At 41.8% G+C, this 17,160-nt stretch overlaps 1 protein-coding gene across 21 annotated transcripts in view; it reads right to left on the bottom strand.

The window, feature by feature from the left end:
- rims1a (regulating synaptic membrane exocytosis 1a) overlaps positions 1 to 17,160 on the bottom strand; it is an 857,383-nt gene that overhangs the window by 326,833 nt on the left and 513,390 nt on the right. For 20 of the 21 annotated variants that reach the window (XR_015753101.1, XR_015753102.1, XM_087979575.1 and 17 more), the window contains 3 exons: positions 6,264 to 6,331; positions 4,483 to 4,593; positions 2,617 to 2,716 (listed from right to left, as the gene is read on the bottom strand). Coding sequence is in view for 19 of the 21 variants with exons in the window: in XM_087979575.1 (XP_087835701.1) it covers positions 2,617 to 2,716; positions 4,483 to 4,593; positions 6,264 to 6,331 (279 nt within the window). In the remaining 2 variants the exon portion in view is untranslated. Of the gene's footprint in view, positions 1 to 2,616; positions 2,717 to 4,482; positions 4,594 to 6,263; positions 6,332 to 16,003; positions 16,125 to 17,160 lie in introns of those variants that run through there. The other variant, XM_087979696.1, reaches the window with a different exon arrangement.

Here is a 17,160-nt window from a genome sequence, read left to right as displayed (position 1 = left end):
TATAATTATTGTCATTGAGAAAAAAGCTAAATTCAAAGAGCAGAACATTCAGTACTTGGAACAGCCCAATGTAGAATAAAACACAGTAGAGCCGTTTTGTTGCTGTAACATGTAGAAATGTTGCTAAGTATACTCACTTAAAGTCAGAGTCTTTGTCGTACAGCACTGAAACAGACCCCTTGGTCCAACTCGTCCATGCTAACAAATATCCCAGCCATTCAGTCCAATATCAAAACTGATGAGTCACTTCCACCTCTTGATGTATCTCTCTAATATGACCATTGGAACGAATTGGCACATAAACCCAAAGTACCCATTTTGGATTTGACTATTCCATCACACTCCTTGTGGCCTCCCACTTTTACCATCTATCAATGTGGAGTCTTCCAGTACTCACCAACCCAAATCCTGAACCACACCAGGACTCATTAACTGGCAATGGCTTCTGGCCATGAAACATCTCATGTAAAATTCTAATCCTTATTTTCAAATCCCTCCATGGCTTTGTGACCTCCCTAACTCTGTGATTTTCTCCGCTTTCAATCCACCACCCAGAAGAATCGATTTACTTTCATTGTGATTTGGCCAGAATAATCCTTTCTGATACCACTTTTCTTCATTGTCACATATTTGTTACCTACTGAAATACTTATTTAGTTCCCTTAAAAATTAGGGTTATTCATTTCCCCACTCTTATTCTGTAACATTGCCTGCCTACACCACTGCCTCCACTGAAAACAAAAACTGTTGGAGATCACCGTGGATCAGGCAGCATCCATGGAGTGAAAGCAAGCTAACATTTTGAGTCTGGATGTCTCTTCACCAGAGCTCAGTTCACATTCCAGCATCTCCAGTAATTTGTCCTATACCATTATCTTAGTTGCTCTAATGATGGAAATGTCAGCCATTTGTCACCTCTGGACTCAACTATTCTATTACATTCCTGGCTGGCTTCTAATTTTTTAGTCAACATATGTCTCAGTTCATCTAAACCTTAGCTATTTGCATCCTATTCCACGTCAATTCTCACTCAGCTTCTTACCTGTCTGCTAACACCAATTTAAATTCTCATTCTTCTCTTTGTCTTTATTCCTTCACAAGCTCTGTAACTCCCCCTTACTCTATCGCACACCCCACCCCAGCCTTCTGCTATCAAAGCCCCATGCACTGAAATTCTTCTCTGATCTCTCAGCCTAACAATCATAGAGTCATAGACATATACAGTATGAAAACAGACCCTTCAGTCCAAATCGTCCATGCTGGCCAGATATCCTAAATTAATCTAGTCCCATTTGCCAGCATTTGGCCAATATTTCTCTAAACCTTCCTATTCATATACTCATTCAGATGCCTGATAAATGTAGTAATCATACCAGCCTCTGGCAGCTCATTCCATTCATGCACCACCCTCTGCATGAAAATGTTGCCCTTTAGGTCCCTTTTGTATCTTTCCCTTTCACCTTAAACCTATGCCATCTAGTTTAGAACTTCCCCAACCCAGAGAAAAGACCTTGCATATTTACCCTATCCATGCCCCTCATGATTTTATAAAACTTTATAAGGTCACCGTTCAGCCTTTGACACGCCAGGGAAAATAGCCCTAACCTATTCAACCTCTTTCTATAGCTGAAACCATCCAAACCTGGCAATATCCTCGTAAATCCTTTCTGAACCCTTACAAGCGTCACAACATCCTTCCCACAGCAGGGAAGCCAGAATTGCACACAATACTCTAAAAGTGGCCTAACCAATGTCCTGTACAGCTGCAACATGACCTCCAAACTCCTATACTCAATTTTGTGACCAATAATGGAAAGCATACTAAATGCCTTCTTCACTAGCCTATCTATCTGCTACTCCACTTTCAAGGAACTATGTACCTGAACTCTAAGGTCTCTTTGTTCAGCAACACTTCCCAGGACATTACCATTAAGTGTATAAGTTCTGCCTTGATCTGCCTTTCCAAAATGCAGCACCTCATATTTATCTAAATAAAGTTTATCTAAATCTCCATATGCACTCCTCAGCCCATTGGCCCATCCTGCTGTCCAGTACACCTCCAATTTTAGTGTCATCTGCTAACCTACTAACCCTGCCAATGAGGGAGTCCTTAACTTCTAATCTAAATCCACTCAAACCTAAAATGCCCCATTTGCTTCTACTCCGATGACCAATTTTTAAACTATGTTAATGTTACCTAACGCAATTTGCCCTTATATTGTGGATTATTACATAGAAATTACAAAATGGATTTTGCAATTTCATCTATTGGTCCTCCTTTGTGTAAATTTCTAGATACATTCTCATAAAAACTCTAATAGATTTGTCAAAGACAATTTCACTTTTATAAAACCATGCTGACCCTGCTGAAGCATGTCATAATTTTCTGTGTGTACAGTTACTACTTTCCCATCATTTCCCTAATATCAGGCTAACTGGCCTGAGAGTCCTGGTTTTTGCTCCTTTATTGAGTAGCAGTTTTATATTCACTCCCTTCCAATCAACCAGGAACACTCTGGAAGAAAAGTTAAGGTCATGGCTCAAGGCATGTCATACATGGATAAATTAATCCTACAGCATTCGACATGCAGATATGCATACAGAATATTTACTTACCAGCTCTTAAATGGCCAATAACATCAGCTAAGCTGCCTTTTTTCACTTTGGTGATAAAGGCTCCGAGCTGTCCAGTTTCTGTTATCTTGCCGCCAACCACCTGGATGACAAGAATGCCAAGGTAACTCTCAGTTAGAAACTGTCACTGCTTAAAGATGGTTTACAACATACAACAGCTGTTCCACAATCGTCATGTTACTGTGTAAGTATGAGAGCTGCATGTGTAAACAATAACAAAATCATATTTTGATCACTGCCCTGTGAAATAAAAACAGCAATGTGAAGAGATTTCCTTATGATTTAGTTTATTAGTGCATGGTTTATTTATTAGTTTATTAGGCTGTCTGAGTGCCAATGTGGCATTCAGACAGCCAAACTAGTGGAGCTGCAGGATGGATTCCCAATCTGTGTTGAGCTGATTGATCACAGTAAGTGAAATCACACCGAATCATGGGATTGTTACAATGCAGGAAGAGGCCATTTGGCCTATCGTTCCTGTGCCGGTTTTGTTCTGAGTTCCAATCTTCTGCCTTTTCCCAACTTCCCTGCTAACAATTATTATTCAAAGAACTATCAAATGCCTTCTTGAATGCCTGATTTGAACCTGCCTCCATGATATTTCCATGCAGTACATACCATTCACTAACCACTCACTATGTGAAAAATGTTTTCTCACATCACCATCACACATGACTTTAAATGTATGTCCTCTCATTTTTGGTTTCTTTCATGAGCTTGAACTTCTCCTTATCTACTCTGTCCATCCTGCTCATGATTTTGAAAACCCCTATTTTTGAAATTTGGAAGGAAAAGGAAGTGAGGCAGATTTTCCACTTCTATGGGCAAGTTTTCCACTTTGGATCTCTGAGCAGTGTCATTCCCATTTAGAGATGACTAATGCTAACTTTCTCCAACTCAAAATGCCATTATTACTGCTGGGAGAAATACTGCATTACAATGAGATTACGTTGTTGAGGTATTAGTGTTGGACTTACACTACTTTTGGGCAGCACGGTGGCACAGTGGTTAGCACTGCTGCCTCACAGAGCCAGAGACCCGGGTTCAATTCCCGCCTCAGGCGACTGTGTGGAGTTTGCACATTCTGTGTGGGTTTCCTCCGGGTGCTCCGGTTTCCTCCCACAGTCCAAAAATGTGCAGATTAGGTGAATTGACCATGCTAAATTGCCCGTAGTGTTAGATGAATAGTTAAATTTGGGGAATCGGTCTGGGTGGGTTGTGCTTCGGGGGGTCGGTGTGGACTTGTTGGGCCGAAGGGCCTGTTTCCATACTGTAAGTAATCTAATCACTACCTGAAGAAGCAGCAGAGCTCTGAAAGCTAGTGTTTTCAAATAAACCTGGTGGACTATAATCTAGTATTGTGTGATTTTTAACATTGAAAATTTTGTTATAGTCACAACCTGGCCACCACATGTTACCTCAGAGAACACCTAGTTCACACTCCTGAAATAATTCAAAAGATACAAAAACTATTGAGTAATCTGATTGAATTTACAGGATTAAAACAGGTCTGTAATTTTTCTCAAAATAATCTGAATTTAATTATCCAATGATTCAAATTAAATATCTGTTAGAAGTAATAGACTTCCAGGAGTAATTAATATCTAAAATTGTGCACAATCTACCAAAATCTTTTCAGACCATGTTCATTACTCATCCATCAAGTCTATATTCTGTCTTCTACAATTTATTAATAATGCAGTGTTTCTTGCATACAAGTGACACAATAGTTCATAGCAAACACTCTGCACAGACTTGAATATGCATTGACACCAATAACTATTCATCATTTTGAATCCATCCATTTTACTGATGGGTTGTGCACATATATCATGTTAAACAACTCACTTTCAACCCAAGCAGTGCTCCTGATTCTTTTGGCATACTTGTTCTCTTGTTTAAAATAATACGCCCGATTAGACGATCACCTTCTTTGGATGGTTGCCATGTAACAGGATGCTGTCAATTAAAAGAAATTGATTCAATCATATTAATCAGAAAGCAAAAACAGAGATACACTGGCACAAATCATCTTGTCTCCAGATCCTGAGGCAGTCCATGCCCTAATGTAGTAAAACCTGGTTAATGTCCAGGTTAGCAACTAACATTCATTCCAGGCAATGACCGTCTCCAACAAAGTGAAGCTAATTCCTTGTAACTTCCAACAGCAATATCCCCTACCATCAAAAGGATCATCACGAACCAGAAACTTAATTGATTCAGTTGAGGCTACAAGAACAGGTTGGAGACTGGGAATCCTGCAGCAAGTATTGCACCCCCTGACTCTCCAATCTCTGCACAACACTTACAAAGCTGAAGTCAGGAGTGTGATGGAATTGTCTCCACTTGCCTGGGCGAGTGCGATTCCAACAACTCTTAACAAGGTCAACACAAGCCATCACTGATTGGAGCCACGACTTGTCACTTTCATTATTCACTCTCCTTACCACAGTTACAGCAGTGTGAACTGTCCATAAATTGCACTGCACTGGAATCTACAATCTCTACAAATTCAAGGACAATGGCAGCATATACATTGAACACAGCACCATCCACAAGTTCCTCACTAACCTGCTCATTATCCTGACTTGTAAATTATAGAATCATAAAGTCAATACAGGCCCTCGGCCCTTCACATCTACATGAACAAAAATCTGCTCCAATCTTGAAGGTTGCATTTTACAGCAATTAGTTGATGCTATGAAATTTCAAGTGCTCATCCAATTACTTTTTTTTAATTTGTGAATTACCTGCCTCAAATACCCAACTGGGTATGCACTCCAGAGTCCCACAATCTCTGGGTGAAAAATAAACCTTCTTCAAATTCTCTCTAAACTGCCTACTTTTCACCTTAAAATTAGGCCCCTTTATATTGACCCTTTAAGGAGAACAGCTCCTTTCTACTGACCCTGTCAGTGCCCTTTATAATTTTATACACATCAATCAAGTACCCTCTCAACCTTCCCTCCTCCAAAGAAAACAACCCAAGCTTAGTCAGCCACTCCATTCATCACTAAACTGCTCCATCCCAGACAACATCCTGGTGAATCTCCTTTGCATCCCCTTCAGTGTTGCCTGGTTAAAACCCTGGAATTCCATTCCCTTTATATGTGCTCCTTTATCCCAAAGATGACAGCAGTTCAAGAAGATAGCTCACCATCAATTTCTCAAGCGTAATAAGGCATGACAGTTATTGCTGGCTTCACCAGTAACACAAATCTTTTCTGCTAATAAGCATCTTTCAATTTCAATATCCATAAACCCACTTTTCAACCTCAGCAGCCATGCGTCCCCAGACCAATGCAAACTCATACACACGCAAAGAACTCTGCTCAATCTCAGTACTCTCATCAGCTCTGGCCAATGGCCCTCACACATGCACACACACAAGAACACTGAACAATCTTAGTACATTCCTGACAGTATTGACACTGACTATATTCGGATTGCAGTGCATTGCTGACAGTGTTTTGTGCATTCCTGAATTTTTGAATGTATAAAAGAATTCTGATAACAATGATTGTTCAGAATTAGTCTCTGTTGAAATTATTGTATTCTTTAATGTTAGCCCTCATTGTCAGTAAGCACATTCCAATTTTAGTGATGATTAAAATCTATTGTTTTCTTACCGAGCTGATGGGTAAAGTCTCACTGCTATGCCATGTAACTGGATCCAACCAATAGTAATCTAAATCACCTTGGAAGGGAAATAGCACAGCTGTAAGGTATAGTCAAAACATCATCATTTATTAATAAACAAAAACATCTCAAAATGTCTGTAATTTTTTAATAAATCGACATACTCTAATCCGTTCTGAAGGAGAGTTACACCAGACTCGAAATGTTAACTTTGTTTCTCTTTCCACTAATGCTGCCAAACCTGCTGAGCTTCTCCAGAATGTTCTGTTTTTATTACCCTTAATTATTTTGGAAGCACAGTTTTCAACGCCTCTTTACCCAACTCAATTCTGCTCCTTTCCTACTATTTTTTGTTCTCCAATTCTCTTATACTCTAAGGAAACAATTCTTGTCATCTTCTTCCTCACTGCTTGAGACATTCTAAAGTTGTGCCACAACTTACAGTAATGAATGCTATAAGTCTACAATGCCGTTGTATACTTGCAACTTGTTTTAAAGTTTCCTATAATTGACGAATGATAGATGCCTGTTTAGTGGTGTCCTGTGTTACTTTGGAGAAAATGCAAAATATTATAAATGATTTACTTCACATTGTACTCAGAAGAACAGACACTTTCTCAGCAATAGCTAACATGTTAAACCCTCCTAGTCGAATATTAATCTACAATTTATTCAAACTTAGAAAGAACAAAGAAAAGTACAAAACAAGAACAGACCCTTTGGCCCACCATGACTGCGCCGACACACAATACCTTTCTAATTTAAAAATCTTTTGCCTCTGTGTTGTCATATATCCCTCTATTCCCTGCTTGTTTAAGATGCCTCTGATATGTTGTTATTGTTTCCACCTCCACCACCTCGTCTGGCAGTGTATTACAGGCACTTACCACACATTATATGATAGAAAAACTTGCCTTATACTTCTGGTGCCAGATACACTAACCTGTCCTTCACCCCTCATATCTTATACAGACCCTGCTGATTTCTTTCTCCTAGTTTAATTATCTTATAGCTTCCTTTAACCTGTAATACGTCGAGTACAATTTCAAACCATTACACCACTGTCGCCCACTTTCAGCTGTTTCTGTATAAATTCATTTGACTGCCTTTTCCACTTGTGATCTCTCTATCATTCACTAGAACAAAGTTCTTATGACCACTTTATTTATCCTTTCAACTTGTCTCTGCCTGGTTTTGGTGACACCCACCATAATATTACAGTAAACATCTCATTCCTATACCAATCCATCAACCACACATCCACCTCCATAATCTGCTTATCCCTTACACCAATTTGGAAACAGCTCAAGAACCAATCCAGAAATTGTTATTGCCCTCTGAAATGGTGCAGTAAGCTACTCAGTCAAATCAGACACTACTAAATAGCTAAGTAATAAAAAAAGGGAGATGGATCACGCAGCATTGATCTCAACAACAGGCATGACAATGGCATATCCTACACAGTTGATGTTGCAAAGTGCCCCCTAACAACTGCAAAGCTGTGCCAAAACTCAGAGAGGTGGCACACAACAGCCTGACATCATTGAACATAATCTCACCAGATCATAGCTTGCAACCAATGTCCCAGACTCCCCGGTCACTCTCCTTAAGAATATCCTATCCCACCAGCAGGGCATATTCACCAGAGCTTGTGACATGTGGATATAGAGTCAGAACAGATTGGCCCTACAATTCCTTGATGTTGATCCTGGACCCCACAGGTTTCCAGGCATAAGTTCAAACATGGATAATAAAATCTTCTGCTATTCTGTTATTAAAACCCATTTCTAGGTGAGCTAAATTCTGGATTGCTGTGGAAAGTAAAAATGAAAGCTGTGCAAGCTTAGCAACATTAAGATTAGCAACATTTTCCTGGGTAGGAGTGAAAGGAACAGGATGGTCATTATAGGAGACTGTAACTTCCCCAACATTGATTGGAAATGTTATAGCTCTAGTACGTCGGATGGATCAGTTTGTGTCCAATGTGTACAGGAGGGTTTCCTGACACAGTATGTCAAAGGGCTGACAAGAGGGGAGGCCACACTGGATCTCATGCTTGGTAATGAACCAGGCCAGGTGTTTGATTTAGTTGTAGGTGAGAACTTTGGAGAGAGTGACCATAATTCAGTTTAGCGATGGAAAGGGATCGGTACATGCTACAGGTCAACAGTTATCGATGGGGCAAGGGCAATTATAATGCAATTAGGCAAGAATTAGGATGCATAGAATGGGGTAGCAAAGTGCAGGGGATGCAGACAATCAAAATGTGGAGCTGGTTTAAGGAACAGATATTGCGTGTTCGTGATAGGTACGTCCCTGTCAGGCAGGAAGGAAGTGATAAGGTAAGGGAACTATGGTTTATGACAGAAATTGCAACTCTTGTTAAGAAGATGAAAGAGGCTTATGTGCTGATGAGGTAAGATGGTACAGATGAGGTGATGGAGAGTTACAGATCAGCTAGGAAGGATTTGAAGAGAGAGTTAAGAAGAGCAAAAAGAGGACACGAGCAGTCTTTAGCAAATAGAATAAAGAAGAACCCTAAAGCATTCTATAGGTATGTGATGAATAAAAGGATGGTTAGGATAGGAATAGGGCCAGTTAAAGACAGAAGTGGGAAGTTGAGTGTGGACCCTGTAGAGATTGGAGAGGTGCTAAATGAACATTTCTCATCGGTGTTCACTCAGGAAAAGGAGAATATTGTAGAGGAGAAAAATGAGGTACGAGATGACTGGAAAGGATTGAGGTTAGTTACGCACAGGTGCCATCAATTCTAGAAGGAGTGAAAGTAGACAAGTCCCCTGGGACAGATGGGATTTACTCAAGGATTCTCTGGAAAGCTAGGAAGGAGATATTTGAGTCGTCATTATCGACGGGTTTAGTACCTGAGGACTGGAGGATTGCAAATGTTGTGCCCTTGTTCAAGAAGGGCAGCACGGATGACCCAGGTAACTATAGACCAGTGAGCCTTACATCTGTTGTAGGAAAGGTTTTGGAAAGGATTATAAGTGACAAGATTTATAATCATCTAGCAAGCAACAATTTGATTTCAGATAGTCAACATGGTTTCATCAAGGGCAGGTCGTGTCTCACAAACCTTATTCAGTTTTTTGAGAAGGTGACCAAGCATGTAGATGAGGGTAGGGCAGTTGACGTAGTATACTTGGACTTCAGAAAAGCCTTTGATAAGGTTCCACATGGTAGGCTGATGGAGAAAATGTGGAGGCATGGAATTGAGGGTGATTTAGCAGTTTGGATTAGAAACTGGCTTTCTGGAAGAAGGCAGCGAGTGGTGGTTGATGGAAAATATTCAGCTTGGAGTCTGGTTACTAGTGGTGTACCACAAGGGTCTGTTTTGGTATCACTGCTGTTTGTCATTTTTATAAATGACTTAGACGCAGGCATAGGTGGATGGATTAGTAAATTTGCAGACGACACTAAAGTCGGTGGAGTAGTGGACAGTTTGGAAGAATGTTACAAGTTGCAGGGGGATTTGGATGAACTGCAGAATTGGGTTGAGAGGTGACAAATGGAGTTCAATGCAGCTAAATGTGAGGTGATGCACTTTGGGAAGATAAACAGGATGGCAGAGAACTTGGTCAATGGAAAGATTCTTGGTAGTGTGGATGTGCAGAGGGATCTTGGAGTCCATGTGCATAGATCCCTGAAAGTTGCCACCCAGGTGGATAGTGCTGTTAAGAAGACATACGGTATGTTAGGTTTCATTGGTAGAGGGCTTGAGTTCTGGAACTGCAATATCATGCTGCAACTATATGAAACGCTGGTGTGGCCACACTTGGAATATTGTGTACAGTTCTGGTCACCCCATTACAGAAAGGATGTGGAAGCATTGGAAAAGGTGCAGAGGACATTTACCAGGAAGTTGCCTGGTCTTGAGGGAAGGTCTTATGAGGAAAGGCTGAGAGTCTTGGGACTTTTCTTATTGGAAAGAAGAAGGCTAAGGGGAGATTTTATAGAGACAGATAAGATGATCAGAGGATTAGATAAGGTAGACAGTGAAAGTCTTTTTCCTAGGATGATGACGTTAGCTTGTACGAGAAGGCATAACTACAAATTGAGGGGTGATAGATTTAAGACTGATGCCAAAGGCAGAGAGTGGTTAGGGCGTGGAATGCCCTACCTGCTAAGGTAGTCAACTTAACCACATTAGGGAGATTTAAACAATCCTTAGATAAACTCATGGATGATTTTGGGATAGTGTAAGGGGACAAGCTGAGAATAGTCCACAGGTCGGTGCAACATCGAGGGCCGAAGGGCCTGTTCTGCGCTGTATTGTTCTATGTTCTAAGCTTGAACCAGAACTTTCACTTGATACGGGTGTCTCTTGCAAGCAGTACAGAACTTTAAAGTCATAGAATCATTGTGGTACAGCAGATGCAGCATCCGAGGAGCAGGAAAATCGACATTTCGGGCAGGAGCCCTTCATCAGGAACCTGCCAAGACGTCGACTTTCTTGCTCAATGGATGCTGCCAGACCTGCTGTGCTTTTCCAGCACCACTCTAATCTTAACTCTGACCTCCAGCATCTGCAGTCCTCTCTTGCGTCTATGGGACAGCAGATGGCCATTTGGCTCATTATGTCCAATACTAGCTCTCTGCACAGCAATCCAGTCTGTTATTTTACTCATGTGATCATGTCAGCATCATTCTTAATTGTTGAGATTAACTTAGCCAGAGAGATTAGATTATTTACAGTGTGGAAACAGGCCCTTCGGCCCAACAAGTCCACACTGCCCCGCCGAAGCGCAACCCACCCATACCCCTACATTTACCCCTTACCTAACACTATGAGCAATTTAGCATGGCCAATTCACCTGACTTGCACATCTTTGGACTGTGGGAGGAAACTGGAGCATCCGGAGGAAACCCACGCAGAACGTGCAAACTCCACACAGTCAGTCGCCTGAGGTGGGAATTCAACCCGGGTCTCTGGCGCTGTGAGGCAGCAGTGCTAACCACTGTGCCACCGTGCCGCCCAGAGCTATCTGCCCTGGAACATCCTAGGATTGGCACACTTTGATAGTTACAAGGGGCTAGCGATATTTCCTTCATTAAGGAAGAAACATTGTATTCACTCTTCAGTCTACATTTGTGTTGGTGTCCAGTGTCACTTGTCACTCTGTGAGACATAGCTGTGGTTACAGGCTCAGTTGTACTTCTCTGCTCTGAATTATGAAGGACACTGTTCAAGGTCATGCTGAGCAGAGAATTGAATAAGCACGTAATATGGAGTCTGCCAGCCAACACACTGAGAGAGATACACAAGAGGATAGTACTGATACTGCCAGGTAGGCCTCTTATTTTCTGACTATCTTGAAAGTAGAATCATACTTAAATGCACTTCATGTTTGACTGGCAAGCTTTTTTAATAAATAGGAACACACCACAGACCAGCAGAAAGCTCGATCTTCCACAAGTATGTCACTAACTTCCCTCTAGTTTCAGAAAGCACAGCAGTAATGTGAACAGATTTGAGAAGCAGAGAAGTTTAAAGGCATAACTACCTTCAACAGCAGAATAGTTACTAACTACAGGACAAAGATTTAAGGACATTGACAAAGAATCAATGGGTAGATGAGGAAAAGAGATCTTATTCAGTATGTTGCTCTGACAGGGGATGCACTAAACGATGGCTGACTGAAGCAGATTTCAGTGCAACCTTCAAATATCAACTGGATAAACATTGCACAGAAACCACATTACAGAAACATGGCAAATGAGAAGGGTAGCAATTATAGGGCAGCTGGAGCAAGCATGATGGGCAAAATGATCTCCATCTGTGCTGTGTCATTTAAGACGGGGATGAGGCAGAACTTTAGCTTCCCTACAGTGTAGAAATAGACCCTTTGGCCCAACTAGTCCACACCGACCCTTCGAAGAGTAACCCACACAGACCCATTTTCCCTAACTAATGCACCTAACTCTATGGGAATTAGGTGACTAATTCACCTCATCTTTGGATTGTGGGAGGAAACTGGAGCACCTGGAGGAAACCCATGCAGACATGGGGAGAATGTGCAAACTCCACACAGACAGTCGCCCGAGGCTGGAATCGAACCCGGGTCTCTGGCGCTGTGAGGCAGCAGTGCTAACCATTGAGCCACCATGCCGCCCGTGTCAATGGCTTGGTACGTTTAACTCTGCCATCCCATAGCTTGGGATTGCTGAAAACCTCAGGTTCCCTTTCATTGGAGAAACAAGTGGGCTTTTCATTTCCATGCAGACATCTCACAGTCCGATGACTATATCCTCATCCAAGCAGTTTGAAAGAGGATCAATGTGTTTAGTAGTCAATGTCTCATTTCAATGTACTCCTGATGGTGGAGCAGAGACTGGGAATATCAGGCCTTGAATATTCAGCTTCATAGAATCCCTAAGGTGTGGAAACAGGCCCTTTGGCCCAACAAGTCCACACTGAATCTCTGAAGGGTATCCCACCCAAACCTATTTCCCTGCCCTATTACTGTATATTCACCCTGCACTAACGCACCTAACCTACATATCCCTGAAACTATGGGCACTTCACCTAACCTGCACATCTTTTGGATTGTGGGAGGAAGCCAGAGCACCCAGAGAAAAGCCATGCAGACACGGGAACAATGTGTAAACTCTCCACAGACCGTCGCCCAAGGCTGGAATCAAACCCGGGTCCCTGGTGCTGTGAGGCAGCAGTGCTAACTACTGAGCCAATGCTGCCAACTGATGCTTGTGTACCAATTTGTTTCATATGGCAGTATTCTTCACATTCAATCTTCACAGTCAACCTCTTGACTTTACCATTCTCATTTTTGTTAACAAGTCTCTCCATGGGCTTGGTCCTCCCTATCTCTGTGACCTCCTCCAGCCATGCAATCACACTCTAAATCTGGCCTCTTGTGCATCTCTAATGATAATCATTTTATCATTGATGGCTGTGTCTTTAGCTGCCTGCATCCAAACTCTGGCGTCCCCTCCATAAAAATCTTTCCATCTCACTCTCTGCCATTAAGAACTTTCTTAAAACCTAGCTCTTTGAATACCTTTTGGACACTTAACCTAAGTTTTTTTTTGTTTTACAATCTCTGATACTTTGTTGAAAGTATTATAGAAATCTAAATTTAGATGTTGTTCAGTTACTTCCCCGACAAAGAAACATTCCAGGATGCTGTCTTGCAATAAAAATGGAAATTGACATTTTCAGCTACTGAAATTCAATGAATCACTGATTTCACTGTGATCCAGTACAGTTCACAGAGATTCAGTACGTCTCCTGATTCATTGATCCATTGCTTTTCACTGTGATTCAGTGATCCATTATGATTCTGTGATTTACTGCAATTTGTTGTGACATTTTCAGCTACTGCAATTCAATGATTCACTGCACTTCACTGTGATTCAGTGATTCACCATGATTCAATGATTCACTGCAGTTCACAGCAATTCGACAATTCACTACAGTTCAATGCAATTCAGTGACTCACTGATGTTACACAGAAATACTCTACTGTTACAACATAAAATAAACTCACACCAGCAGTAAGCAACACCACAATTAGCTTTGTTAGAGCACCATAAATCAAATGCATTGGTCTAGAATTCCATGACACAAGCTATGACAGACATCAATCTACATCTAACAGCTTGGTATGTCCACAAATATGTCACTATTATTCATTTGGACTATATGTCAAATTTTGAAATGGAATTTGATCCTACAAACTTCTGTTTTAGAGCTTATATTGCACCTCATATGTAAACACAATATTATATTTTGTTAAGCATTAAAGTCCACAATCTCATATTGGTTGTATTATAACTGCAAATGTCTAAAAAAAGGTTTTCACTCACATTAATGTTTCAATGTCCTATTTCAGTATGATTCAGCGATTCACTGAAATTCATTGCAATTCTGTAATTCGGTGAATCATTGTGGTTCACAGAAATTCATTGATTCCTTGCAGTACACGGTGATTCAGTGATTCACTTGCAGTTGACTGTAATTCAGTGATCCACTGTTTCAGTGATTCAGTGATAACATTGACAACACTGAAAATTGAACTGGTATTCGAAATTCTGGACATTTTTGAGAGCTCTGACTAAGTGAATTAACCCTCTTCCTGAATGAACCAGGGCTCTCCTTTGCCTAAACCTCTCCGTCATTGGCCTAAATATTTTCACAACTGACTCAGCTCTCCTTGACCAATGAAATACTTTCCCTGACTGGCCCAGTGCCATCCCTGACAGGCCCACTGCCTTCCTTGAAATAAACAGAGCAATCCCTGTTTGATCAAAGCTCTCCATGACTGACCCAGAGCCTTCTTTGGAATAACTAGAGCTTTCCTTGACTGATCAGAGCTCTCTTTGGCTGACAAGAACCCTCGTTGACTGACTAGAAAGCACTGTGAAGTTTATAGTATACCTTAGCACTGTAGTCTCTGCATATCTTACAGGAACACCATTATTAACCTGAATCTGCCAGGTGAACACCAGCTAAGGATGATTTACACTGAAATAGTGTTTACACAGTGATAGCACTATGTAAAGACTATTTTCTGTATTTTTCATTGTGGACTGGCATGGGAAAATAGCTCTATTTTAAAAGCAAACATTGTAGAAGGAATTGCTGTACTTCTAAAACAGAGTTTGATGAAGTTCATCATGTGGTGCTTGCACTGCAGTTTTCTTCAAGCAGTGGGGGAAGCTATTTGTACATGATCTAGCACTAGTGGGTGTATGCAAAGTGAATATTGGCCAGCAACAAGTAGCTGAAGTTTTGCGCAATTTTGACCTTGTATGCCAAAAGTCATCAGTTTGATGATAACTCTATGATTGGTTTCTGAATAGCTGAACAGCTTATGGGTGTGAGTAATAGAATGCGAAGCCTTCAGCTTGCTGGAAGGGCAGATAATGTCTCACTTTCAGAAGTCTGAAGAAAGCAAATTCTATGGACTAGAGATATTGAATAGCAGTTCCCAGCATTTGTTCCCCTCACACCCATAAAACTAATGTTTCTTGTTTGTTTGTAGGTGTGCATAGGGATTAGAATGAGATTAGAGTTTTAAGTAGAGTCAAAACGTGTGGCACTGGAAAAGCAGCATCTGAGGAGCAGGAGAGTCCATGTTTCAGATATAAGCCCTTCATCAGGAATGTAGAGGAGGAAGGGGGCTAAGAGATAAATCAGAGGGTGAGGGTGGGGGTGGGGCTGAGGCGAAGGTAGCTGGGAAGGTGATAAGTGGATGCAGGTAGGGGGTAATTGTGATATGTCGGTGGGAAGGATGGAGCAAATAGATGGGAAGGAAGATGGACAGGTAGGACAGGTCAAGAGGGCGGTGCCAATTTTTTTTTAGATTAGATTGTCTACAGTGTAGAAACAGGCCCTTCAGCCCAACAAGTCCACACCGTCTCTCCAAAGAGAAACCCACCCAAACCCATTCCCCTACCCTATATTTACCCCTGACTAACACATCTAACACTGTGGGCAATTTAGCATGGCCAATTCACCTGACCTGCACATCTTGGGATTGTGGGAGGAAAGCGGAGCACCCGGAGAAAACCCACGTAGACACAGGGAGAATGTGTAAACACCACATAGACAGGCAGGAATCGAACCCAGGACCCTGGTGCTGTGAGGCAGCAGTGCTAACCACTGAGCCACCGTGCTGCCCAGGAGGGTTGGATCTTGGATGAGGTGGGGGAGGGGAGATTTGTAAATGAGTGAAGTTAATGTTGATACCCTGTGGTTGAAGGGTCCCACGGAAGATGAGGCGTTCTTCCTCAGGTGGCTTGGATCTGGTGGTCGAGGCAGCCCTGCACTTGAATGTCCTTGGCGGAGTGGAAGGAGGAGTTGAAGTGGTCGGCCACAGGGTGGTGGGTTTGTTTGGTGCATGTGTCCCGGAGATGTTCTCTGAAATGCTCAGCAAGTTGACATCCTGTCTCTCTGATGTAGAGGAGACCACATCGAGAGCAATGGACACAGTAGATGAGGTGGGTAGATGTGCAGGAAAATCTCTGGTTGGTGTGAAAAGATCCTTTGGAACGTTGGACAGAGGTGTGAGCACAGGTTTTACTCCTTTTGCTGTAAAACAAGGCAACTAGCATCGGTATTCAGCTATCAGAACATGCTAAAATTGAATTTTTAAAGAATCCACGAGCAATAACATAGCATCTCCAAAAGCAAACTGCAATTCTTATTTTCACTAGATACTCATTGTGCTATTGATTCAAAAGAAGTACAATTTCAGGGAAAATGCAGTGTTAGACCGTCAGCTATTAAAGTTTCGATTCCTGATGAAGAGCTTATGCTTGAAACGTTGATTCCCTGTTGTGGTTCTGTTCGCCGAGCTGGGAATTTGTAATGCAGACGTTTTTGTCCCCTGTCTAGATGACATCCTCAGTGCTTGGGAGCCTCCTGTAAAGCGCTTCTGTGATCTTTCCTCCGGCATTTGTAGTGGTTTGAATCTGCCGCTTCCGGTTGTCAGTTCCAGCTGTCCGCTGCAGTGGTCGGTATATTGGGTCTAGGTCGATGTGCTTATTGATTGAATCTGTAGATGAGTGCCATGCCTCTAGGAATTCCCTGGCTGTTCTCTGTTTGGTTTGTCCTATAATAGTAGTGTTGTCCCAGTCAAATTCATGTTGCTTGTCATCCACGTGTGTGGCTACACTCAGCCACTCTCAGACAACAACTCACCAGAACGAAGGACCCAATACCTAGCATGAGCAAAACCAATGTAGTGTACAAAATCCCATGCAAGGACTGCACAAAACACTACATAGGACAAACAGGAAGACAGCTAACGATCTGCATCCATGAACACCAACTAGCCACGAAACGACATGACCAGCTATCCTTAGTAGCCACACACGCAGATGACAGGCAACATGAATTCGACT

Source organism: Chiloscyllium plagiosum, unplaced genomic scaffold (assembly GCF_037043375.1).
Source record: "Chiloscyllium plagiosum isolate Xiang-an unplaced genomic scaffold, Cpla_swu_hap1 HiC_scaffold_3, whole genome shotgun sequence".
NCBI classification, from domain to species: domain Eukaryota; kingdom Metazoa; phylum Chordata; class Chondrichthyes; order Orectolobiformes; family Hemiscylliidae; genus Chiloscyllium; species Chiloscyllium plagiosum.
The sequence above is the reverse complement of the archived record's forward strand: the minus strand, read 5'-3'. Positions and strand labels throughout refer to the sequence as shown.